The 26,509-nt window shown below is 43.2% G+C and overlaps 3 protein-coding genes across 6 annotated transcripts in view; all 3 read left to right on the top strand.

Moving 5' to 3' along the window:
• LOC306823067 (butyrophilin-like protein 1) overlaps positions 1–26,509 on the top strand; it is a gene marked incomplete at its 3' end in the record, with an annotated part of 66,783 nt that overhangs the window by 27,513 nt on the left and 12,761 nt on the right. The gene's annotated exons all lie outside the window — the stretch shown is intronic.
• Positions 1–26,509, top strand: part of LOC306822720 (V-set domain-containing T-cell activation inhibitor 1-like) — a 134,239-nt gene that overhangs the window by 10,792 nt on the left and 96,938 nt on the right. For 2 of the 4 annotated variants that reach the window (XM_079341903.1, XM_079341902.1), the window contains exon 4: positions 7,887–8,165. In XM_079341903.1, the coding sequence (XP_079198029.1) occupies positions 7,887–8,165 (279 nt within the window). Of the gene's footprint in view, positions 1–7,886; positions 8,166–9,728; positions 9,840–10,369; positions 10,497–26,509 lie in introns of those variants that run through there. The other 2 variants (XM_079341904.1, XM_079341905.1) reach the window with 2 other exon arrangements.
• On the top strand, positions 15,676–25,394 carry LOC306823027 (CD276 antigen homolog; the record flags this gene model as incomplete). The annotated part of the gene is made up of 4 exons (XM_079342392.1): positions 15,676–15,923; positions 19,097–19,393; positions 22,776–23,057; positions 25,348–25,394. Exons 1-4 carry the CDS (start codon positions 15,836–15,838, stop codon positions 25,392–25,394), a joined length of 714 nt encoding a protein of 237 aa, XP_079198518.1. The 5' UTR covers positions 15,676–15,835.

Here is a 26,509-nt window from a genome sequence, read left to right on the forward strand (position 1 = left end):
GGTGGTGCCATATTCAGATCTGTTGGTTCGGACCGCACTGTTGAATAATTCCTCAAAGTTTTTCTGACCAGACGTGTAGATACAGATGGCTGGAAAATGCTCCTCACTTAGATCCTCTTGTTCCTCTTTACACACTTGTCAGCAAGTTTCCAGACTTTGTGCAATATGCCTTCGTTCTCTCTCTTGAAGTATTTGACCTTGACCTTGTGGCTCCTCTGTGCTTGGCAGGAAGCGTACATGTCATGGACACAATCTTTAACCACACTCAGCGGGATGTCTTGGTTTTTCTCTCGGAGAGGGAAGTTGAAACGGATCTGAGGGGAGACAAAGACAATCATGAAGGGCAAAGGTCATTCAAGGTCATTGAACCACATGAAGCTAGCTGGTACAAAGAGTTCCTCTGAGTGACAGAATACAGACATGCAGATGATATTCACTGGGATCAGGAACGATGGTTAAAACTAGGTGAAGTTCAGTGTATCCATGCAAAAATCCAACATACAAAAAGCAGACTAACTGCTGTGTTTGACCTCACACATTTATTTATCAATGATGTGGATGATTATCTAAGTATGGTAGAATGGTCCGATCTAAAGCGGACCTTTGCTCCCAACATTAGTTGTTAAAGTGATGTGTGGTCGACTTGTTGTTGAATGATTGTGTGAGGAACAGGAAGTGTAAAAGACTGCAGGCAGCATCCAGCCGCAGAGTCAGAACAGGGATATGAAGGTCAGCATGTTTGTCTGCAGCGCTGCAATCAGGACAACTCAGGAATCTACAAACACACAAAAACAACAAGTTCACTTCAGTCTGCAGTGTTGATTCAATGTCTGTCATGATGGAGCTTTAAAGAAAAGTCTGCTAGTCCAAAGTGAGAGCTAGCAGTCTGCAGAAAGAGCTGATGCTGCAAACGTTGGGAGGTCTTTGAATGAGATGAGCGGTCCTCAGCACAGGTCCAGGACCTGCCGCTCTCTCTTTATATATCTTTGTGTCCAGACGTGTCCAACGTCCTCTGACACACATGAACACTTTTAGATTTCCAAATGATGAAGGAGGAGCTCCTGTGAGAGTGTGAAGGTGCGAGTGTGGTAGGAAATGACTGTGGTCATGTCTTTGTTTGCTGCCAGCTGCAACAAAACAAACACACAGACAACTTTCCAACATGTTTGAACAGAATAAAATGCACGCTACATCTTGTTTTCATTTCTACATTTTTTAAAGTTAGCTTCTTCCTTCTTCTTTTTGAACATGCAGCAACCTTTAATTTCTTCATTTTCTGTTTAAAACATGGTGAAATATGCTTTTATTACTGATGCTCATTTTCAAAAGTAAATATTCTAAATTATATTTGAAAGATGTAAAAGCGTTCCCCTATTTCCTAAATGATCGGCAGGTGTGTAAATTGTCAATCAGAACAGAAAAATATATAAAAAGAAAAAAACAAAAGATCTGTAAAATATTGGAACCCCTTATTTGGTTGAAAATGTAAAAAAAAAAAAAGAAAGGTGTGAAATGTTGAAGCTGAGAAATGTCACTGTTCTGGGAAAGAAAGAAAAAAACAAAATGGCGGCAACATGTTTGAAAGAAGATGAAACAGAGACAACATAAAGGCGAGTAGAGAAGGAGTCATGGAACAGCTGACCATGTGATTATCTGACAACAGGTTGAGGTCACATGATGGGCTCGGCAGTAGCTGGGTCCAGTGTAGTGTTGCTAGTTGACTTCCTGAGCACTGCCGAGGACACCTTGAGCAACACATTGTACCTTCTCAGGAGCGCTCGCTGTGTGCAGCCCTCTCACTCTGACATCTGTCCGTTAGCTCATGTTGACATGGATCCTGTGTGTGCACACGCGTGTGCTGACCATCAGACCATTAAAGGGAGATTTCACTCATCTGCATGAAGCTGTGTATCTTTAGAAACCTGCTCCTGCTTTCTGCCCTGATTTTCCCCGGAGACGGGAAAGCTCCACATTTCTTTTCTGAGGAGGAAAAAAATCCTCATTTCATCGGAGGCTGTTTTAGTTAGAGGGGGTGAAACTACATCGTGCTTTTGACCCTCTGAAGCTACAAACCTGTTGAAGGTCAGTGGGCGGGGCCTCACTGTCAGAATCTAAAATCTGATATGGATGAAGAGGATTTAGGAATCGGAAGTTTTTCTACCAGCCGCAATATAGCGGCGAACAGTTGAGGCTGATGGAGGAACGGGGGGCGGCGCTGAAGACGAGGAGCCCGGGCCGGCTCGAGTTGAGGCGGGCTGGTGCTGTCGGTGGTTTGTCTTTGGACACAGGCAGAGAATCTGTTTGAATTCCTAAAATGCCGATTCCTTCTGAAATGTGGGAAACGGCCGAGGGAAACGTGCGTATGTGTTGTAGAACGTAAACAGAGCGCTTTAGCTTCAGTGGGAGTGGCCTGCGGTGCAGTGCATTCTGGGAGCACAGCTGGCAGCGACTTTAACATTTATTTCACATGTCTCCTACACGTATGACCAAAGGTCAAGATTCATGTTTCCACGGGTGAAGTGTCCTTTAAGAAAATAAAAAAACACTTTTTTTTTTTCCTTCTGTGAAGCTGTTGGAGCTGTTCTTCTGTTTTTGTTCGCTCTGTGGTTCATGAAGGAGGATGTGATGATCGACTGTATCAAAGGCTGCTGTAAGATCCAAAAGGATGAGAAGTGATGGGGTACCGGTGTCTGCTGCCATCAGAAGGTCCTTAGTGACCCGGACCAAAGCAGTTCCTGTTCTATGGCCAGGACAGAAACCAGACTGGAGTTTTTCAAACACATTATTGTGAGTGAGCTGATCTTGAAGTTGTGCTGCAACAGTTTTCTCCAGAGCCTTAGAAAGAAACGGGAGATTGGAGATGGGCCTGTAGTTGAACAGAACTTGTGGATCCAGGGTGGGTTTTTCCAGTAGTGGTCTGATGACAGCAGGTTTGAATGCAGGTGGGATATGGGCAGCCAGGAGGGAGAGGTTTCTGATGGTAGTGATGAGTGTAGAGATGGCAGACATGTTGGACTTCAGTAGGGCTGAGGGGAAAGGCTCCAGTGCACAGGTGGATGGCTTCAGTTCTCTGACCATGGCCTCCACCTCTTCCTGTGTGACACTGCAGAAGGAGCAGAGGGGCTGGACAGTCTCAGGGAGTGGGTGGACACTTTGATGGCTTGATGCAGGAGTGGTGGACAGGTGTGAACGGCTGTTGTCTCACGTGCATGTTGCACCTGTCCTCTGTGTCCTCAGAGTGGCAGGGTGAAGGGGCTTTGAGAAGATGGTTTATTGTTTCAAAGAGTTGTTTGGAGTCACCGGGGCTGTTATTTATGATGCTGGACTGGAACCTGGACCCAGCATCCATCAGAGCTTAAGCCCTCTTGTGGTCCCTGTAGGCCTGTTTGTGAACAGTCCAGAGGTCTTGATCCGCCGCTCCAGGGCCCGCCCAGCTGCCTTCATCATCCGCAGCTCGCCGTTGTACCGTGGTGCAGTGCGTGAAAAGGAGACTGATCTGGATGTTAAGGGGGCGTGGAGGTCTAGGAGACTGCTCAGGGACTGGTGGTAAAAATCCACTGAGTCAGTGACAGAGAGGCAGTTTGCAGAGCTCGAGGAGAGAAGTTGAAGATCCATCTGTGTCCATGTTTTTGATGTTTCTGAAATGAATGTGCAGCTTTGGTTTGGTGTCGGGGGAGGGGAAGGGCAGCTCCACTGAAACAACCCCGACATCATAGACCTGGAGCTTCCTGATGAGCAGGTCGAGTGTGTGTTGTTGGAGGGTGAGGGAGTCCAGGAGCTGGAGGACATGAGGGGGTGTGGACATGAATCTTGAAATGTCCCAGGATTCTGGTGTTTGTAGATGTTGGACAGAGCGTTGGAAGGAGAGCAGATATTTCCAGCATGAAAGCTGAGTTGGGTTTTGGGGGCCGCTCGATGAGAAGCACAGTCATGGGATGAGTTTACATTTAAATGCGAGACAGTGGCAGGAGGAAGTTGGAGGTAGTAGGATGGGGGACGAGTCCAGGTCCTGTGGGTGGATGATAGCGAGGCCACCACCACGGCCAGTGCTGCAGGCTGCCTCTAAGTAACTGTAGCCAGGGGGACAGGCTTCATTTAGGGCAGAGTCAACCTCTGGCTGCTGCCAACTTCCTGTCACACACATGAAGTCCACTTTTCTTTCTCTCATGTCTCTTCAGTCAGCCTGGATTTATTCTTGATGGATTGAGTGTTGAGGAGTCTGTGGGCTAAATCTCTGTAGAGGTCGCAGGGCGGTCAAATCCAGTCCGCTCAGGCTGGAGTCCACTCCACCAAATGTGTCCAGCCCAGAGTGCGGAGGTCTCTCCTTGTTGTCCGGGCTGGACTGTGGAGGTCTGGCTGCATTTCCTGTGCAGATGTTTGCTGGAGAAACGGCGTTCCCATGACGGATGACCATAGAGACGGGATGTTTGTAGCAGAGCGGCGATGAGGTTTATGGAGGGTTAGTTTTGGGCCGGAGCCTCGATGGATGTAACGAGGACGGAGGAAAAGTCCAAGCTGGCTGATGATTGGCTGTTTAAATCCAAGAGTGGCTGCAGGGTTTAGTTGGTGGAGTGGCGAGCTGGAGGATGGAAACGCCATCATGCTGGCCAAGGAGGGAAAGCTGTGGAGCCTCGCTGACTGTTGGCCAGATGTTTGCTCCAGGTGTTGGAAGCGGTGGAAGGGAGGACAGTTTTCCGTCAGGCTGGTCAGAACCAGAGGGCCCGTTTCCCCGTGGGTCCAAGTTTGAAGAGTGTTAAGGCGAGACACTACAGGTGAATAGGGTAAAAACATTAACTCACAGATATCAACATGAAACTTCTACAGTTGATTACTTATGTTAAGACAAATATTTTTAATATTACAACTTTTCTGAAATATTATGTTTAAATATGCAAATAAGGCATTATTGAATGAAATAAGCACTAATTTGCATACATTGGGGGGATATAAATCTGAACATTGGAAATGGCCAGGTTCAAAATTATTTTTTCATTTAGTTAACATGTTAGATATAAAGTGATTTACAGAGGGGATTTTAGATATCTCTTTTTATCACTTCATTAATCAGAAAATACTATCAACAGACCTAAAACATGTCCACACAGAACTCAAAGTTCACCTGAGTGTTTACAGGTGATAGTTGTACATTCCTTCTCCATGTAGGCTGTTTGTATCCTCACTTCAATGTCCTGGAAACAGACTCATGATCAGCTTCATGTTCTTGGTTTTTGTCACCAAATAGAAAATCTGTACCAACAATAATTGAGATGGCACTTTATTCTATTTTTATAAATCCATCCTTATTCCATCCATAAAAAATAAAAATAGGCTCCTGTTATTACAGAGCTGTAATATGTTACACAGAGTTTCCCACAGAATGACGCGTGAAGGACGAGCGCAGCTCGCAGCTGGACATTTATTGCACTCAAAGTCATTCGAACCATATTTTTGACTTTATTTCATTTGTTTTATGAAAATGTTGAATATATGTTTGTAAGTCATTTAAAATGATGCTCTAATGTGCACAATGCAGAGTGAGTTAGGGTGCGTGTTTGTGTGAAACGAAGAGAGACTATCAGGCTGTGTGTGACACACTGTCCCCTGAGAGTATGAAATATAAACTCTGCAGCATGTTTAGACCCTGATCTCACACAATTCAGACAAATAATCAAATAAACAAAGCAGCTTCTATTATTATTATTTTAGCAGTTTCTAGTATCAACTGTGCAAACATAAACGAGCAGCCACGGCTGTGTGGCGTGCGCGTCACTTTGACATTTTTCTTTTTCTTCATGGTAGTTTGAAAGATTAAATGTCAATGAGCCCAAAATCTCAAAAATGATCAGTGCATAAAAAATGGGTGTTTTTGTTTTAAAGACCAAAATAATGTCCCACTAAATGATAAATGATCTTCACACAGACGACTGGTAGAAGAGAAAACTTTCTGCAGATGTTTGTGACATTCTTCATCTGTGTGTGAACATCTGTCTGAACACTGAAGCAGATTTCAAACAGACAGAAAAAGGACTCAGAGATGAGCGTCTAATCTGGTGTAGAGACTTTTAATAGCTCTCCTTCCATCTTTGTACAGCGCTGTGACCAATAAAGCCGTTTACACTGCTGACACACGTCCCGTCATTACTGCGGGTGCAGACGCCGTCACACGCTGCCTGTCACCTGACAGGAATGAAAACACATCCACATGGATTGTGTATTGAAAGCTGAGTGCACGCTGTGCTGGGAGAGACAGCCACACAGACCAGAGCAGGTCACAATGATGCATTCACTGAAAACAGGGATTTCTGGTTCCCTCAGTGAACCTTGTGGAGTTGTGCTCTGACTGAAAGAGTGTGATATTAAAGTGAAGGGGGGCTCGGCTGGCGTTGTTACTGTGATTGATTATTGTAAAGTCTGGATGTGAACCATGACAGCTTTGAATCTGCCTCACATGGATCTTTCCATCCCTCAGCTGATGCTGCACATATGAAACAGGAGACTTTGAGATGTGTGCAGGATCAGGATGTGACTTTAAAGCTCAATGTGTTCTTCAGCTCTGAATGAACCTGTCAGACTACATGATCCTCTGTTCAGCAGTCAGTAGCTGACAGCCTCATGATTCATAGAGAGCTGCTTACTCGAGCTGGGTTTCCATTCAGGAGATTTCAGTCACAGAACCAATTTGACTTGAATAATTGTAACTCTAACTTGGTGCATTATTAAAGATATTATTGTTGAATGAAGCCCAAAGCAGTGCCATTAATCATGTACTTTTTATTAAACATGACCAAAACAAACATGTCATAATTTAAATCACAAGGCAGGCAGTGTAAACAAGGTGGCTACAAACACATAGTAAACTGAGGACATTCACTCTGCTGCCTGTGACTGTCTCACTAAGGTTTTGTGCAGTATGACACATCGGTTCCAACAAACATCTAACAACTGTATCAGAAGAGAAACAACCAAAAGAGACAAACAATCATACAAATGAATCAATAATGAATCAATCAAAGTAAACAAGCAGACATGTAAAAGGTTCTGAGTTGTCGTATAGTGCAATAAGTCAGGTTGTCAGGTATGAATCTGTTGCTCTGGATGTCCAACAGTCACAAGTTAGTGCGACTCTCTCTCTGCTAACTTCAGCCATGTTGGGATGTTTCACGTCTGCATACATGTTTGGGACTGTCACTTCACTGAACTGTTAGCGTGTTGCTATAACGTAGCGTGGCTCCAGAGTCTTTATAAGGAAACCATCATTTTCAACAACGCTGTGTGGTCGTATGTCCTTGTATATAAATGTTGCGACAGGTTATTTTCTGCTCTCGCAGAGAGTTTGCTGCTAACCTTCATACAAATGTCTTCTCCAGCTGCTTCGGGTCCGACGTCTTTGCAGACTGCGTTTCCGGGTGGTGTCTCCATAAATGATTTCAGACATATTTCACCTCCACGCTGCAGATCTTGTAGATAGTTTTGCTCTTGTCCAGTTCATTGCTGCCTTCGTGTTTTTTAAATCCAAAACAGTTTGTTGGTAGTGCCTTCAGTGCTCCCGCCATGTTTAACAACGCTCGCGCTCCTCGCCGAGGGACGAGATCTCGCGAGATCTCTGGCTGTCCACGCGAGACTACTCGGCTTTAAACTGCAGGCTGCATTACACACAGGAGGAGACTATTAAATAATCAATTTTAGGACTTTATGAATCGATATCGGGCCATTCAAAGGAAAATCGATGTGAATCGATTAATCGAGTTTTTTTAACCCAGCCCTACTGCTTACAGTGATGTCACTTTAAATATACTGTGTTTGTACTGATGCTTTTAAACAGATCACTGTGTGACACTGCTGATCATCCTGTTACCTTCATGTGCATTTCCCCTCTGTGTCCACAGGAGCTGCTTCAAAGCCGTCTGTCACCATCCTCGACCAATCAAAAGACTGGTCTCTGCTGCAGTGTGAAGTTTATGGAGCGTCTCCTGAAGCTACAGTGGAGTGGAGGGACAGTTCTGGAAACATCCTTCCTGCTAAAGAAAGACAGGTCACAGAAAGAGGAGGCAGCTATGACATCATCCTCCAAACCACTGTGACCAAGACCGACACCTACAGCTGTGTGGTCACACAGGACGCCATCAAACAGCGGGCTGAGGCCAGGATCTTTGTGCACATCAGCGGTGAGACTCTTTCACAGTTTACATCTAAAAGCTGATCTGATGAGACGGGAGGAAGTTTATTAAGAAGGATTCAGAGTTTTAACCCCTCGTTTACTGAGACTCCTCCCACTGAACATCCTGAATCTCCATATAAGGAAACACACAGGAAGTTTGATAAAGATGAACTACAGAGTAACGTTAGTCTGTCGTCATGACGATGACCGGCAGCAGACCACCAGTCTGAAAAGATTATTTATTAATATTCATGTTGGGGTCGACATTTTAAATCTCCTTTAATCACTAAATAAATATTTAGAATCCTGTTTGTGTCCTGAACCCGAACCCTGAGCAACAACATGTTGAATCATTATCATGTTTGAGAGAGAAACACAGGAAACAGCAGAAATTTACCAAACAAGCAAAGACAGAGAAAGTGGAGGTGTTGAGCTGAAAGTGGAGAAGACACGGAGCAGAGCATGTGAAAAGTGAAAAGATGAAAAGCAACACAAAGTGGTGCAGAAGTGAACGCCTCCGAATGGAAAGCACATTGAGAGTCAGATTGAAGGCAAAGAAAGCACACGGCCTCCATGACAAACTCTGATTCAGGACTCAGCAGCAGGAAGGACAGCTGTTTGGTTTCTCTGCTTTCAACTGCACAAACACCCATGATGCAACACTGCCCTCTGCTGGTGAAAAGCTGGAAGCACAATGAGAGGGTTTCTCTGCATGTTTTCACATCGGTGGAGTTTTAGATGAAGAAAAAAGTTTTTGAATATTTTCAGTTTTCTAAACAAAGAGCAGAAAAAAGACGAGTAAAAATAAGGAAGAAAGAGCAGAGTGAGAATAAATCCAAACAACAAGAAAGACTGGCTCTGATTGGATCTCATCAGTACAGGAAGTGGAAGAGAGAAGCAGCTGAACAGGTGGGCTGGAGTGCTGTCAGCTGATTGGCTGTTTGGACAGGTTGCAGAAACACAGGAAACACAGCGCAGCAGTTTGGGGGTTTGGTGCCTTGCTCAAGGGTCTGAGCTGTTAAAGCGGTGCAGAAAGGTGGGGGGTGATGTCATAGTGATGTCATGGAGCTGACACAGACAGGCTCTTTAGGGAGATCCTGGCTTCACTCTGATCCTGGTCTGATCAGGTCCCAGAGAGAGTCCTGGAGGATCCACATGTGCTGCTCTCTTCTCTGCATCACAAACTCAACTCACTTTAAAGCACATTTGAACTTGAACACAGACTTTCCATGAAAACAGACTGTGTCCACTAGAGGGCGCTGTCAGCATGCAGTCACACACACACACACACACACACACACACACACACACACACACACACACACACACACAGGTGAAGCTTGTTGATCCTTTAAGGAGCTAAAGTGTCACTTTCAGTGGTCTCTGAGAAGACTTTAAAAAGTCTCCCTAAATGATCCTTCCAGAATAAAAACCCTCTGAGAGCTCCAACTCCTGATTTCAAAGTCCTGCAGGTCAAAGTGTCAAATAAACGTCAAGTCCTTTAAAGCATCATCGAGCTGGAAACAGACAAACTGCACTCTCAACCATTCACACACTTTCTCTCTTTCAGGATCAGGATTCTCTGCTGGATCGATCGTCATCACTCTTTTGGTTGGTGTTCTTGTTGGTGGTCTTGTTGTTGTTGCTGGTCTTTACATCAAGCGTCACTATCGTAAAAAAGGTGAGATTGAATAATGAGCATCAACATGATAACAAACAGCTCTTTGTCCTCTGTCAGAGTGGTGTCAGTACTTGTCTGTCCTCAGTGCTCTCACATTCATACACAGACCAGAAGCTGTTTGTTATTATAAATATCTAATCAGCCAATCACAGAGAGGCTCATTCATACACAGACCAGAAGCTGTTTGTTATTATAAATATCTCATCAGCCAATCACAGAGAGGCTCATTCATACACAGACCAGAAGCTGTTTGGACTGGTAGCAGCGCTGCTGAAGTGGATCAGTCATTCAAATAATTCTTTATTTATTGGATCAATAATCAACAACAAGCCCAGAGTCCTGAGCCGAGTGTGAAACCGTGTCCCCTCACACTCAGTGTGTGAAGGTGTGTCTGCAGCTTTATTAGTCTGGACCATGTTTAAATCACATCCAGCTACAGAGAGTTCAGTAGAGTTCATCTATAAACCAGATTTAACTGGAATCCATTGTTTCTCTTCTTTATTCTCATTTTGTCTGTTTTTAACCTGCAGGACACACGCCAGTCCCCCAAACATGAAGCTGACCTCTGACCCCAGCCTGCTGATCCTGTTTGTGTGCGTGAGGAGGTTTAAAGCTTCCTGTGTGATGATGAGGTGTCCCCCCCCCCCCACCCCCCCTTCAGGCTGGACCGTACGACAGTAAAAAAAAAAAGAACCGAGGCTGAGAGTCCTTCAGAGAAATTCATTTCAATGATTTAGCTTTCCTCTGCCAGCAGAGCGCGTTAGCATGTTTAGCTAAGTGGATGTTGCCTTACTACATCTCAAATGTTTTTCATTCATACGTCGCTGACGAAGCAGTGGGAGCAACTTGTGGTGACGTGTTTTAGCCAAAGACAAATCAAACGTGTGGCTGCAGGAGCTGGGGATCGAACCCCCAACCTCCCTGTAAAGAGACGACTGACTACCACTGAGCCACAGCCGCCCCTGTATGTACAGCTTATGTAAAAAGGTCATTTGAAGTCGTCCCCATGAATCTGTGTTTTAATTTTTTATTGCTCTGTCTTTCTGCTCCATGTGTCTGTGAATTCCCCCCGAGGTCAATAAAGTTTTTTGATTTGAATTTGAATGAGATTGAAATGATTTGAAAAGAATAAATGAGTGGATCCATGTTGTTCAGAATAAACCTGTGAATGTTGTAAGAAGGAGGCCGTGCTGTCCGGCTGCACGTCGTCCACAGACGAGTCAGATCTGAAGAGAGAAACCAGCAACCAGCTCAACAAGTCTTAAAGAAGCCACTCGGCACTTTGAAGGCCACGTTGTGTCATAGAGAGGCCACCTGATCACAGCATCTACATCTCATTTATTGATGCATCTGTCAATCATACACTTGAACATATATGATGTCATAATGTTGTGATGCTTCATGTCAGAAAGCCTCGGTCACTCTGAGCTACAGTCAGACACGACACACATCTCTGTGTCCTTCTTTCAAACTCTGAATCAGACTGATCCTGTGTTCAGGGCCGGGTCCAGACTCATTTGACCGGGGGGGGGGGGGGGGGGGGGGGGGGCAACTGGTGCTGGTGGCACAGTGGCAGTGTGTGTGTGTGTCCATGCATCGAGGCTATAGTCCTCACACAGGCAGGTTCCCTCTCTCTCTCCCTGGTTTCTGACTGTATCCACTGTCCAATCCAATAAAGGCTAAAAATCCCTAAAAATAAATCTTAAAAAGAAGAACCAGCAGCTTGGCTTCATTCTCACTGTTGCACCAACATCCTGTTGTGAAACGACTTCCAGGTATCAACATGAAGAGTCTGGTTTCCTGAGAATCAGCAGTAGTGGGCCAACACATTCCTGACTGATACACAGTAAATGTCAAAGGTGGCTGTTGGAGGGTTGAGCCTTTTAGTTCTATGAAGAGTGTTGTGGAATCTTTTCCATTACCAAAGAGTGAAAATAAAGAGTGAGAAGATCTATTCAAAAAGGAACCCCAAGATCGATCTGGTCTCAATGAACATTTATTCGAAGGCAAGATAAGCGTTCGAAGACCCCTCTCTCACACGGTGAGGAGAGAAAGAGGCCCCGAGTAAAGGCAAACATGAAAACTTATACATTTCCATCACATTACACAGATCACTCCCCCATCACGCCACATAGAGCCACTGCCCACCTGGCAGGGCACAATCTATCCCCAAGTGTGAGAAAAGAGACTACATGACTATTTACCATCTCCCGAGGCTGAGAAGGAGATGGAGTCCAGTGAGAAAGAGCCTGGGTGACTCTTCCCACATGTACAGAGTGTGAGAAACAGAATAAAGGGAACGAAATGATGGGAAACAAAACACCCAATATGCTGTGCATGTAGTATTCTAAGACATTTCAGATACATTCTATATGACAGATTCTATGAGACCTTCGTAACACACAGTGGGAGTAACATTTTCCATAACAAGAGAAGTCCCTGAACCTTTTAGTTGTTAGAAGAGAAGTCCCTGAACCTTTTAGTTCTGAGAAGAGAAGTCCCTGGACCTTTAGTTCTGAGAAGAGAAGTCCCTGAACCTTTAGTTCTGAGAAGAGAAGTCCCTGAACCTTTAGTTCTGAGAAGAGAAGTCCCTGAACCTTATAGGTCATGAAGAGAAGTCCCTGAACCTTTTAGTTCTGAGAAGAGAAGTCCCTGAACCTTTTAGTTCTGAGAAGAGAAGTCCCTGAACCTTTTAGTTCTATGAAGAGAAGTCCCTGAACCTTTAGTTCTGAGAAGAGAAGTCCCTGAACCTTTAGTTCTGAGAAGAGAAGTCCCTGAACCTTTTAGTTCTGAGAAGAGAAGTCCCTGAACCTTTAGTTCTGAGAAGAGAAGTCCCTGAACCTTTAGTTCTGAGAAGAGAAGTCCCTGAACCTTTTAGTTGTTAGAAGAGAAGTCCCTGAACCTTTTAGTTCTGAGAAGAGAAGTCCCTGAACCTTTTAGTTCATGAAGAGAAGTCCCTGAACCTTTTAGTTGTTAGAAGAGAAGTCCCTGAACCTTTTAGTTCTGAGAAGAGAAGTCCCTGAACCTTTTAGTTCATGAAGAGAAGTCCCTGAACCTTTTAGTTCATGAAGAGAAGTCCCTGAACCTTTTAGTTCATGAAGAGAAGTCCCTGAACCTTTTAGTTCTGAGAAGAGAAGTCCCTGAACCTTTTAGTTCTATGAAGAGAAGTCCCTGAACCTTTTAGTTCTATGAAGAGAAGTCCCTGAACCTTTTAGTTCTATGAAGAGAAGTCCCTGAACCTTTTAGTTCTATGAAGAGAAGTCCCTGAACCTTTAGTGTTGTGAGTTTGTGTTTGTTTGTAGTCACCTGTGTGTGTGAATATGTTGTGAACAGTCAACATACAGAGTGAGCTGAGGATGGTTTCATGATAATCTGCCTGTGACTGTGTGTCTATGTCAGCAGCCAGCAACACTGTTCAACATGGTGTGAGGTGACTCCCCTCTGATCATTTTCTTTTTTCAATCTGCTTTGTCAACGTCCTAAATTCACTTTGTGTTTTAAAGAAATGTCTTTTGTCTACATGCAAGTAACTGAATAGACCACAGTCCTAAACTTCAATGATATTCTGAGGCAAGAATAGAAATTACAAGTCCATGTTTTTTTGCATTCGGGTTCATAAATGTGTTTTGTAAATGTGAAAGTTTTTACAGTCACACAAAGTATCTGCTGTGAGGGCTTCAGTCGGGTCAGAACCATCTGTAAAGTTGTAATTCATCTGGCGCCATGGTGGCACGATTCTCCTGAAACTAAAACACATGAATGATGAGTTAAAGGCTCGTGTTAGGGGCATGTTTGAAAGAATTCAGGCTGTTCTGTGATATCTGATCTATGACTGATATATTGATCCAACATAGAATTTTTAATATCTAGTTTGAAGTTTACATGTTTTATTTCTTCTTCACAGGTTGGAACAAACATTCGTGAGTTCCTGAGGGAGGCCCTGAAGACCAGACCAGAGCCATCGCACTGCACGCACACTGAGCACTGATAGGACGCTGTGGACGAGCGCACTGAACGCACACAGTGACTCCGTGCAAGACAACAGAACTCTGCTTTTAAAATGTTCTGATCCCGGACCGGCGTGTGGGGAGAGATCCAGATGCAGCAAGAAGAGAGCGCACACGAATCCCATCTGCAGCAAGCAGCTGCACAAAACAGGAAAATCTCTGGTTTGTGTTTGTGTGCTTTGTATTCAAAGAGCAAACAGCAGACATGACTCTCTCTTTATCTCTCCTCTCTCTGATCCACTGCACACTATAAAGTCTATTACAGGGGACTTTGTTTCCACAGACCCCCCCAACATGTTGCTGTTCTTCCATCTTTGAGGTCCTTTATCTGAAGCAATGTGCCCCTATGTGGGACTTTTTACAAACAGCTGTGTATCAGCTGCCTGGCAAAGAGTCGCCAGCAAGAGAATTCTTAAACACCTCTTTCATTAAAGCCTCATAAAATGCTGATGTGTAAGAGGTGTTTAGTTTTAGCTCATCCTAACATTGTTTATATTTCCCTTTCAGTTGGGCCAGATAGATATACTACTGTTATTGTTGTTGGCTCTTTCAAATGTAAATAAATATATGCATTAATTTTATTATTTGTGTTGATTCTATTTGTTTAGAAGCAGTTCATGTGAATGATTGTTTTTTAATGCTGAAATTATTTTTTGTCTGGCGAAACAATGTAGAGCAAGAAAGATGCATAAATAACCCTCTACTGTGTGAAAATAAGCATCTATAATAAAAACCCCATGAAAAGGTTCAAAAGAACCAACGTTGGGTGAGAATGACCCAATTTAAGAATAAATAAAAATAACCCAACATGCTCTCAACCTTTACCCTCATCTTCATCCCCTCCCCTCTCAACCTTTACCCTCATCTTCATCCCCTCCCCTCTCAACCTTTACCCTCATCTTCATCCCCTCCCCTCTCAACCTTTACCCTCATCTTCATCCCCTCCCCTCTCGACCTTTACCCTCATCTTCATCCCCTCCCCTCTCAACCTTCACCCTCATCTTCATCCCCTCCCCTCTCGACCTTTACCCTCATCTTCATCCCCTCCCCTCTCGACCTTTACCCTCATCTTCATCCCCTCCCCTCTCGACCTTTACCCTCATCTTCATCCCCTCCCCTCTCAACCTTTAACCTCATCTTCATCCCCTCCCCTCTCGACCTTCACCCTCATCTTCATCCCCTCCCCTCTCAACCTTTACCCTCATCTTCATCCCCTCCCCTCTCGACCTTTACCCTCATCTTCATCCCCTCCCCTCTCGACCTTTACCCTCATCTTCATCCCCTCCCCTCTCGACCTTCACCCTCATCTTCATCCCCTCCCCTCTCGACCTTTACCCTCATCTTCATCCCCTCCCCTCTCAACCTTTACCCTCATCTTCATCAGTAACTTCACCTTCACTCTCATCCCTGGACCTTTAGATGTGTGGTACTTTGTTCCACCACCAGGGGGCGACAGAGGAGGAGATCACCGTTAGCGTCTAAAGCCTGTCGTGAGGGATGGATCAGACGCCTCTCATTGGCTGAGCTTTAGGGCGGGGGAGGGGGAAGGGGACAGGTAAGTTCAGGTAAGGAGACGTTTCTGTCTCTGATTGGTTCTCGAGCAGCAGAGTTTGAAATGTGATATGAGCAGTAAGGAGCCAGTGGAGGGAGATGAACATAATAAGATCACATTCACGGTTCTGTCTGAATTGTCCCGTTCACCTCACTCCTTTACATTTCCAGCTGAACACCTCCCTTTTTATTTCTATTTATCTCACCTAGCTGACATGTGCAACGTGTGTTTAACATTAATCATGGTTCCTTTAGAAATAACATTCAATATAATCAAGAGTCATGAGAAGAGGAGACTTTTATTCTGAAGGGTTTCACGTCCTCTACGGGGTTGTGGTCGTTTCCGGTGCTTTTATCTGAAGAGTAAGTTAGTGACGGACCAATAGGAAGGCAGAGAGCGTGTTAAACGTCCTCGCGCAGAGAAGAGTGCGTTCAGTGATGTTTCATGTTCAGATGAGCAGCATGCAGATCCTTCTCCTCTCTCTCCTCCTCAGCGGCTCTCTCATCCAATCAGCGGAGGGAACCGGTAAGAAGTCGGAACTCTTTATTTAACATGTCATGTTGGTAATAATCATGACGTCATCGATCTGATTTTTAATGCTCAGCGGTCACTCTGCTGCAGGTGTGTGTGTGTGTGTGTGTGTGTGTGTGTGTGTGTGTGTGTGTGTGTGTGTGTGTGTGTGTGTGTGTGTGTGTGTGTGTGTGTGTGTGCGTGTTGCAGACACCACCATCATTTCGAAGAAACTGAGTGAGACTCGACGAGCTGCGTGTTTCTCAGAGTCACTCCTTCTTCACACACACACACACACACACACACACACACACACACACACACACACACACACACACACACAGTGTCTGCTGTTGTTTATCAGCTGCATGTTTGCAAGTTCCCAAACCATCAAAGACTAGTTTTATATGAAGCCATGAACAAAATGAAAACACAAGATGATTTTATTCTTTCACCATCACAAACGGACGGGCACAAGTTTGAACATGTTTTCATTTTTTTTTTTTATTTAAAAAAAAAGAAAAGAAATCAGTCCTATGAAATGTTTATTTCCTTCCTCCTGAAGCTGAACCTTGACCCCCCCTCGTGCCTTTTATGATGCTTATACTGGTCCTCATGCACTCCTCCACTTTACTCTGTTTGATATCACTTCTCTTATCTGATCCATCAGAGCACCACGCTCACTTTATTCTTTTAATCATCTTTTTTATAGCTCTACCTAATCACTTTATTATTGAGTATCTGCCTACTTACACACAGCTCTGTAGGAATATATATTGACTGATTATTTGTCACATATGCATGTAGGTGGCAGTATTGAAGGTTTCAGAGTGTGACAGTGACAGTGTTGTGTTTACAGCAGAAGAGCTGCTTTATGTTAGAAGGATGGTGTCTGTCGTTCATGTGTCCTTAATGTGAAGCGCTCATGATGAAGCCTCCATGAGAAACAAGCTTCTCTCCCTCCATCAATATACACTATTTTACATCTCTTCACTACTGCACATATTTCTTTGGATTCCCACACGACTCCTGGAGTCAGGACTGAGACATCCTGCAGAGGTTCAGACTTGTCCTCTCTCTCTGGCAGCACATTTGAACATTTTCTTCATTCACAGTTCACCTTCAAAAATCAGATGTTCTAAAGTTTAAATGACAAAATACACCTTTCCCCCCCAATATGAACTTGAAGAGATTCATGTCAGGGGTTAATATCAGGTCCTAACAGGTGTTTGTCAGGTGTTTGGTGAAATGAAGGGAGGCATCCACTGTTGATTCTTTGAATATTTTGATTTAAAGTCTTCTTTCTTTTTGAGGAAACCCTGAAGACAGCACTCGTCTCCTTTCCACTGTAAATCAATGAAACCATGACCAAAGTCAATCAGGTCCCTGAACCTTTTAGTTCTATGAAGAGAAGTCCCTGAACCTTTTAGTTCAATGAAGAGAAGTCCCTGAACCTTTTAGTTCCTGAAGAGAAGTCCCTGAACCTTTAGTTCTGAGAAGAGAAGTCCCTGAACCTTTTAGTTCTATGAAGAGAAGTCCCTGAACCTTTTAGTTCTGAAGAGAAGTCCCTGAACCTTTTAGTTCCATGAAGAGAAGTCCCTGAACCTTTTAGTTCTATGAAGAGAAGTCCCTGAACCTTTTAGTTCCATGAAGAGAAGTCCCTGAACCTTTTAGTTCTATGAAGAGAAGTCCCTGAACCTTTTAGTTCTATGAAGAGAAGTCCCTGAACCTTTTAGTTCTATGAAGAGATGTCCCTGAACCTTTAGTTCATGAAGAGAAGTCCCTGAACCTTTTAGTTCTTTATAGAGAAGTCCATGAACCTTTTAGTTCTATGAAGAGAAGTCCCTGAACCTTTTAGTTCTTTAAAGAGAAGTCCCTGAACCTTTTAGTTCATGAAGAGAAGTCCCTGAACCTTTTAGTTCTGAAGAGAAGTCCCTGAACCTTTTAGTTCTATGAAGAGAAGTCCCTGAACCTTTTAGTTCTATGAAGAGAAGTCCCTGAACCTTTTAGTTCCTGAAGAGAAGTCCCTGAACCTTTTAGTTCCTGAAGAGAAGTCCCTGAACCTTTTAGTTCCATGAAGAGAAGTCCCTGAACCTTTTAGTTCTATGAAGAGAAGTCCCTGAACCTTTTAGTTCCTGAAGAGAAGTCCCTGAACCTTTTAGTTCCATGAAGAGAAGTCCCTGAACCTTTTAGTTCTATGAAGAGAAGTCCCTGAACCTTTTAGTTCTATGAAGAGAAGTCCCTGAACCTTTTAGTTCTATGAAGAGAAGTCCCTGAACCTTTTAGTTCTATGAAGAGAAGTCCCTGAACCTTTTAGTTCTATGAAGAGAAGTCCCTGAACCTTTTAGTTCTGAAGAGAAGTCCCTGAACCTTTTAGTTCCTGAAGAGAAGTCCCTGAACCTTTTAGTTCTATGAAGAGAAGTCCCTGAACCTTTTAGTTCTGAAGAGAAGTCCCTGAACCTTTTAGTTCTATAAAGAGAAGTCCCTTAACCTTTTAGTTCTGAAGAGAAGTCCCTGAACCTTTTAGTTCTATGAAGAGAAGTCCCTGAACCTTTTAGTTCCTGAAGAGAAGTCCCTGAACCTTTTAGTTCTATGAAGAGAAGTCCCTGAACCTTTTAGTTCTGAAGAGAAGTCCCTGAACCTTTTAGTTCTATAAAGAGAAGTCCCTGAACCTTTTAGTTCTATAAAGAGAAGTCCCTGAACCTTTTAGTTCTATGAAGAGAAGTCCCTGAACCTTTTAGTTCTGAAGAGAAGTCCCTGAACCTTTTAGTTCCTGAAGAGAAGTCCCTGAACCTTTTAGTTCTATGAAGAGAAGTCCCTGAACCTTTTAGTTCTATGAAGAGAAGTCCCTGAACCTTTTAGTTCTGAAGAGAAGTCCCTGAACCTTTTAGTTCTATAAAGAGAAGTCCCTGAACCTTTTAGTTCTATGAAGAGAAGTCCCTGAACCTGTTAGTTCTATGAAGAGAAGTCCCTGAACCTTTTAGTTCTGGGGATCTTTGGTGGAAAAGGGTCTTTAGAAACATCAGCTCCTGGACTACTTTCAGCTTCTACTCACTGTGGAGGACAGCTCCCTCAACTAAACACATATCAAGACTGTATATCCAGCACTACAACCTGTTGATGCTCCATTCACTGACTTTACTGTTTTCATGGAAACAAACTGATTCACTCTCATGTTTGTGTTTCAGTTCAAGTGACGGTGAAAGAAGACAGTGATGCTGTGTTGCCGTGTTCCCTCAGCACCAAGGAGAACATCCAGACCTCGGTCTTTGACTGGAAGAAAGGCGGTCAGGATGTGTTCTTTTACAATGGAAGAGATTTTAACAGTCAGCTTGAAGGTCGAGTGTCACATTTTAACGAGGAGCTGAAGAACGGTAACGCCTCCATAAAGATCACAGAGACGAAGGTGTCTGACAGTGGAGTCTACACCTGTGTTTTTCCTCATCTGAAGCCTCCTCAGCAGTTCACCATTGAGTTGGTTGTTGGTGAGTTTTTTAAAAAAAAATTGTTTTTATTATGTTTAAAAACATTGTTAGTAAGATGACTGGTTTAAGAGTCACTGATGAACTTTATTTATTTTCTGCACAAACGAGATGTGATGTGATTCAGGGAGTTTTTAAGGGAACATTGGGGAGAGAGAGAGAGGGAGAGAGAGGGAGGGAGAGAGAGGGAGAGAGAGGGAGAGAGGGAGAGAGGGAGAGGGAGAGAGGGAGAGAGGGAGAGGGAGAGAGGGAGAGGGAGAGGGAGAGGGAGAGGGAGAGAGAGAGAGAGAGAGAGAGAGAGAGAGAGAGAGAGAGAGAGAAAAGACAGCACAGGTCGGGTTTGAACCTGGTCCACCTGCTTCAAGGACTAAAGCCTGTGTACATGTGGAGTTCAAACTAACCACTTGTCCACCAGCGTCCGACTCTTTGACTCTTATTACAAACAAGTGTCCTCTCTCCTGCTGCAGCTTCAGCTGGTTTATAAAGTCAGAGACTGAAGCTTTGTATTCAGATTTTAGATGATTTAATATAACTGGATAAAATGTTACTTTCATAGTCTGAACCTGAAGCATATCTGCTCTATATGTCATGTTAATAACATCACACACATTCTCTAACTTTATATATTTTCTTTTTTCTTTCAGAGTGCATCTTAACATGTTGACATTCTTTATATTAAGGTATATTTTTGCCTCTTGATGTCACAGTTTTAATTTGTTTATGCTGATTGGATGTTACGAGGCAGACACATGTTCATATCATCAGGAGAAAGTAAAGACTCTGAGGGTTCATGTAGTGTGTTAGCCTTTCTTGAATCCTCGATTCAGGACGTGTGATAAATGATTTATCAGATAAAAAAAGTTTTCTTTTGCTTTTTTTTCTTTATTTCCATTTTTAAAACACAATAAATGTACCATACAACGGGCCATTAGGTTGAAATGTTCAGGATATTTGACTCAACTTGTCTATAATATCTGTATGAAGTTTCATGTTGACAGACTGAACAGGCTCAGAGATATTTGACAAAGTGCAGTACAGAGCATGTCCAGCAGGTGTCCACAGAGCGCTCTTAAACTTTTATAAAGTTACCAAAATAAGATAATTCACCTCACTTTGAAACAACAAAAAGTGATTTAAAATGTGTGAAAGTCTTTGATTCTGCCTTTAAAAATAAATGTTTGTAATTTAAATACATTTTATACCGTTTTTATAAATTACTTACACCTCTACAAATATTTAAATCAAGTTTTCATGATTCGTTCATGTCCCACTGTTGCTCACATTACCTAACGGTTAACTTCCGGGTATGCTCAGGCAGGTAAATTGATTGGTTGCAAATTTTGGGCTTTGTCATGGTGTTGACTTCTCATTGGCAGAAGCTAGCTGTCAATCAAACTTAAGCAGCGCACGAGAACAGATGCAATGTTTTAATTGGCTGATTGAGTTAAAAGTCCGACAGGCTCGCGACTCCTGTTCATAGAAAGACGCTGATTGGTTTGTTTGGTTGCTGGGCGTTTACTGATTGTAGAGATACCGAACATGATTGGTCCAAAGTTTGTTTTAATAATTAAACTTTGACGGAGAATTAGCTGTTTCGGTAGATTGACAAGCGACCGTGAAACTAACCGGAGGACACGATGGATTTTTATTGAATGAATTTATTCTTCAACTTGAACACAAAGCAGCTGTTTTTAATCAGCGGAATGTTTTTCAGTGAAATGAGCCGGTGTTTGTTTAAAATGTCTGGTTTTCAGTCTATAAATACATTTGAACGGCGGCTCGTCGCGAGACCTTCTGAGACGCTAACGGTTTAAAACGGTAAAGTATGACGTCACTGTTTAAAGTATTTTATCCTTTAAGTGTCATTTTTAATTCCTCTGTAAAAACGAAAAGCTGAACTTTCAAACTATATATAATATGTTTGTAGTGATTTTTACGGTCATAAGAAAAAACGTCTTTTTGTAGTTAATTAGTCTGAACGTTTGTATTTGGGGTCGCGCGCATCCTCCGCGTGTTAAAAGATTAAAGGACAGAACTAAGGAGGAAACAGGTGAGTCCTGATGATGTCATCCTCTGCCTGTCACGTGACAGACCTGATACCACTCAGGAATATTTTAAAGTATTTCTAATTCACTTCAGAGGACATTATCCTTCAGTTTGTGACGTAAAGACTCACAACACGTCAGTTTAAAGCAGGGGTGTCCAAACTTTTTTCACAGAGGGCCACATACAGGAAAATATACAAACGGACGGGCCACACACTAGAGGTGAGGTATATCACTGCATTATGTTGACACTTTTCACCACAGTGTTCATCACATCGCCAAGCTGGACTGTCTTGGCACAGACGGCTTCTTGATGGATGATACAGCCTCACCTCCACTTTCTTGAACCGTGGCGCAGACCATAGATGCCATTCCTTTGCGCTCCCCTGTCATAGAAGCTCCTCCGTGATACAAAAGTTATTGTCAACTCCCCACAAAAAAATGAACATCTGTGCTCTCGTCACATGCAATGGAGTAAAAATCAAAAGCTCAAGCTTTATCTGAAACTTGATGTTTTATATTAGCTGACAAGTCTTCGATGTTTCTGGACACGCTGACGTTATTGAACTCGGCACATTATTCCTGCGACTGTAGTGAGGCACTGTTTTATGAAGTCACCATCTGAGAAAGGTTTCCCGTGTCGGGCAATGAGCTGAGCTACCTCGTAGCTGGCTATTGTGGCATTTTCTTGTGTTTTATTAGCACTTATATTAGCATTTCTTTAACTTTCTGTTCACGCTCGGCACCAGTGCAGAACGTGTCTGATGTTTGGTTTCATAATGTCACCGTACATTATATTCTTTCATCACTGCAGCTGTTTCATTGCAAATCAAACAGACACACTTCCCCTTGACTTCTATGAAGAAACTCATTTTGCCACCGTGTCTGAAGTTTTCTACACTCACTTGCTGTCTTGCGTTTCTTTGATTCTGCCATTTCTGTTTTTTTTTTCTTTTATTTCTCTTATTCTGGGAAGAAGCTGCCTTGTTCAAAACAAGTAGGACTCCCCCTAGTGTCAAAACTAGGAAGTACATCAAAGTCAAGTTCCATGTGTGGGCCATTTTCCATTATATTTTTAGAATTTCCTGCGGGCCAATTAAAAATGGACCACGGGCCGCAGTTGGCACGCGGGCCGTAGTTTGGACACCCCTGGTTTAAAGGAATCAATCAAAGCTTTTTGTACGTTAATATAACCATGAGTCCTCTACACCTAGCAGCTCTGATGAAGGGGGTTCAGGTCAGGTGGTCTACAGGGTCCTTCAACATGTCAGCCTGCTGGGACAAATAATCTGATTTATTATTGAGACATGAATCATTTCTTATTTATTTCCTCTTCACAGTTGCATGTCGAAAACCATATGTCAAGCCACTTAGGGAAACAAGTGACGAGGCCGTGCTGCAATGTCATGTTGAAGGAGCGTCTCCTGAACCTAAAGTGGAGTGGAGGGACAGTTCTGGAAACATCCTTCATGCTGATGAACCACAGGTCACTAAAAATGAAGATGGCAGCTACGATATCATCCTCCAAACAACAGTGACCAAGAACGACAACTACCGCTGTTTGGTCACACAGGACGCCATCTGTCATCAGATTTCTAATGACCTCCATGTGCACATCCCAGGTGAGATTCTTCTTCATAATAATTAAAGAGCATATTGCAGCTTAAAAAAAGTTTAAATGAACACTTCATGTTGTCAGATAAGGGCTGTAGAATAAGTACATCAATTTTCTGTATATTCTTCAACACATAAGTGCTCTAATTTAGAGGAGAAAGTGGCTGTTTTTAGCATAGCCGTTTAGAGCTCGCTTTTTTTCAACAACGCGTCATATGACGTCACACAAGGGAGTCGCGTTCTCTGACTCTGCTTTGATCGGCTTTATGCGTACATGTATGAATGAATGAATGAAGCCTTTATTGCCCCTGGGGGAACTTGTCTTGCGCCGAGAGCATCAAACACTTTACAAACAAACGTTTAGAAGGCAGCACAAAAGAATTAAAGCACAAAAAACAGGCTAAAACATGATTTAAAGAGGTGTAATGATACGTGGTAGTGAGTGAGAACAGACAGGATGCCTCCCTGCAATAGTTTGTAACTTGCGCGGCTAAATCTCTGGCTGTTTAACATCAAATATTATATACGCAGACAGAAAGCGTTTAATGATTTGATCTGCTGGAATCCTCTGTATATTCTCTAGTGTGAGCGTAATAGACACCGGACAGTCCGTATTAATATATGTAGTCACACGATTTATTATAAATCCAACTCTGTTGCGTGCGTGCGTGCGTGCATGTGTGTGTGTGTGTGTGTGTGTGTGTGTGTGGTGGGGAAAGAAACAGTTTGGAAACAAACACAAACACAAGCTTTACGTCTGTCGGTCCTTTATAACATTAAAACTTTAAACTTTTTGTAGTAGCCTAATATATGTGCACGCATTAAACTGTGGAGTGTGTGCGCTGTTGTGCATGTTTGTGTGGATTACGTGCGCTGTGAACTCACGTCAGGAGCATCCTGCACCGTACACTGTATTTTCTATAACAACGTGAGCACTGAGCTGCATGAGGAATAAACAATAAAGACATGGTGCTGCATTTGCACAGGCCGTGTAATCAGGTTCTATGTCTCTCTCTCACGCACAGCGCGGCACCGTAATACGTTGTACAGATTTGCCGTTTTTACGAGTAACTCCCATACAATGTAAAGGTGAATGATCGGCACTTGCACCTTCTACAAATTGTTTTTTAATTGATTGAATGTGATTACAAACTTTACATAAGCTGATGTGAACACAGCACTCGCCCATATATGGCGAGCTGACACCTGTCACTCAGCAGGACGCCTGCTCCGGGTCTCTCCTCACACCACAGCTTCTCTCCTGAGGCCGTTATTCCTCTAATCCTGCCTGTTTCTGCTCTCTATCACATCTAACAGGTTCAGAATAATAAGCCAGTGGACCATTATATGTAAAGGAATACATATTTTCTTCCTATTTATTGACGGGAGTGACACTCGGATCCATGCTTTTCTATGTTAAACAGACGGGGATTCAGCGGGACTCCCTCATGTTACGTCACAGCCGAATGCGGAAGTAAAGAGCAAAGACTAAAACGTCTCCAGGAGACCCTGTGGGTTATTCATTTCTGAATTTCTTTAAAAACAGTATTGTTAACATATTTTCCTATGATTAGTTACGTTTTTTCTTTAACCTGCAATATGCTCTTTAAACGTGTCTTTGTTTTAGCTCAGACTCAGGTCAGAGATATTCAGCTCAAAGCAGTGTATACAGGGATTCAGTCCCATTGAGCCATCAGGTAAATGTGTCAGGGAATCGTCTCCAGCTGTGAACTGATCATACAGTTGATGTTTGTCTTTATTCCTGAGGTCGTCATTAGAGGAGACGTTGGACTAAACTCGATGTTTCTCCTGTTTTTCTCTCCGTGTTTACGATCATGAAAGATAAAAACATCTGACAAACACAACACGGTTAATATCTGTGAGCTCTAAACAGGACTGTAGTCAAACGGGGATGGCGGCGCTCTGACAGTGAAGTCAGTGATGGATCAGCTCTGACGTCTCGTCACTTTATCTCCAGTGTTTCCTGTTTAACGACTCGGTTCAACAACTTTAGTTTGGAGAGAAGAAGTCAAAGAAGGTGACGACGAGATTTCACTCCAAAAGTGGAGTCAAGATTTAAAGATGTGTCCGAACGTCTTCTCTGTGTCCGAGCTTCTTCATGATGGGAGTCAGAAGTTTTTAGTCAAAGTGAAACTGAGTCCAACTCTCCAAAGATTCACAGAGTTTATCTCCTTTTCTTTATTCCAACCTTTAAACATTCAGTAAGTCTCAAACAGCCTGTTTACCTTTACAATGCTTTCACTGTTTACAACATGTTTTTCCTTCTTGTGTTTCCAGGAGCAGACAAATCTTCAGGTGAGAATCTTCCTTTTGTCTTTGAATAATAATAATAATACATTTTATTTGTAAAGCACTTTTACATTTTCTAAATCTCAAAGTGCTCCAGAGTTTCTCCTCTGATCAGACAAAAGTTCTGGGTTCTCCAATCAGATCTCAAGGGGGGCCCTCGCCGCCCCTCTGGACCGGGGCCCCGCTTTGCTTAAGAACGCTTCAGTGAGATTTTCAAACTCAGCATTAACTGTTGATACGACTAAGAGGATTATAAAGTTGAGCTGTTACACAGTTTGATTTATTTTCTGAGTAATGGCGTCTTTAACGATTTCAAAGATCCCGATATTTCTCCACACGGATGTAAATGTAAGTCAGGACTTCTGTGCACACGCCTGCAGACAGATGAACGCTATGCAGTCAGCTTCCACAATCACAATCATCAATACTTTATTAATCCCAGGAGGCAGCACCATCCTGACAGCTGCACTAAAACAGAGTCTATTAGTAGAAATATATTTATATCCAATGAAATCTGAAAACAGCAGGAACATGAATCCAACATGAATCATCACGTTTGTGCTGTAAAAAGAGCAGAGAGTGAGGACAAGATGGAGGATATAGACTTTTCTTATGTTGCTCTATGTGTTCATGTACAGATGATTAATTCTTCTTACCTGGCACAGTTTGAACGTGTCATGAAGGAGTTTGGAGTTTAGAGTGTGTGAGGTGACCCGGGGTCAGAGGGAGGAGACGGTCACAGTTTGATGGTCACAGACAGGAAGTCTCTGGCCTGTGTGTCACATGTTTCACTGAGCTGGAGTTTGCAGCTTATTGTCTTGCTCACACGCATGATGCAGGGTTTGGCTGCCAGCATTTTGTGCTTGTTAAAGGAAGTGAGGGGGCTTTTTTTTTTTTAACCAGATGAATGACACAGATCCAACCTGTGTGCAGTTCACACTTTGTTGTCAGCGTGAGATATGTGCACGCTGTCTGTGCACAACAGAGGAGACGAAGGATTCCAGGGGTAAAGTGGCTGCTCTGTGGTAACCATGGATACCAGCCGCTTCACGCTGACACTCCCGAGCTCACAGCCCTCGCTTTTCTGCCCAGACAAAATGCTCGGTGGACACGAGACGAGCGTGGACAATAGATATGAAAAAGTCAAGTC

The sequence above is a fragment of the Symphodus melops genome (assembly GCF_947650265.1).
Source record: "Symphodus melops genome assembly, chromosome: 4".
Lineage (NCBI taxonomy): Eukaryota > Metazoa > Chordata > Actinopteri > Labriformes > Labridae > Symphodus > Symphodus melops.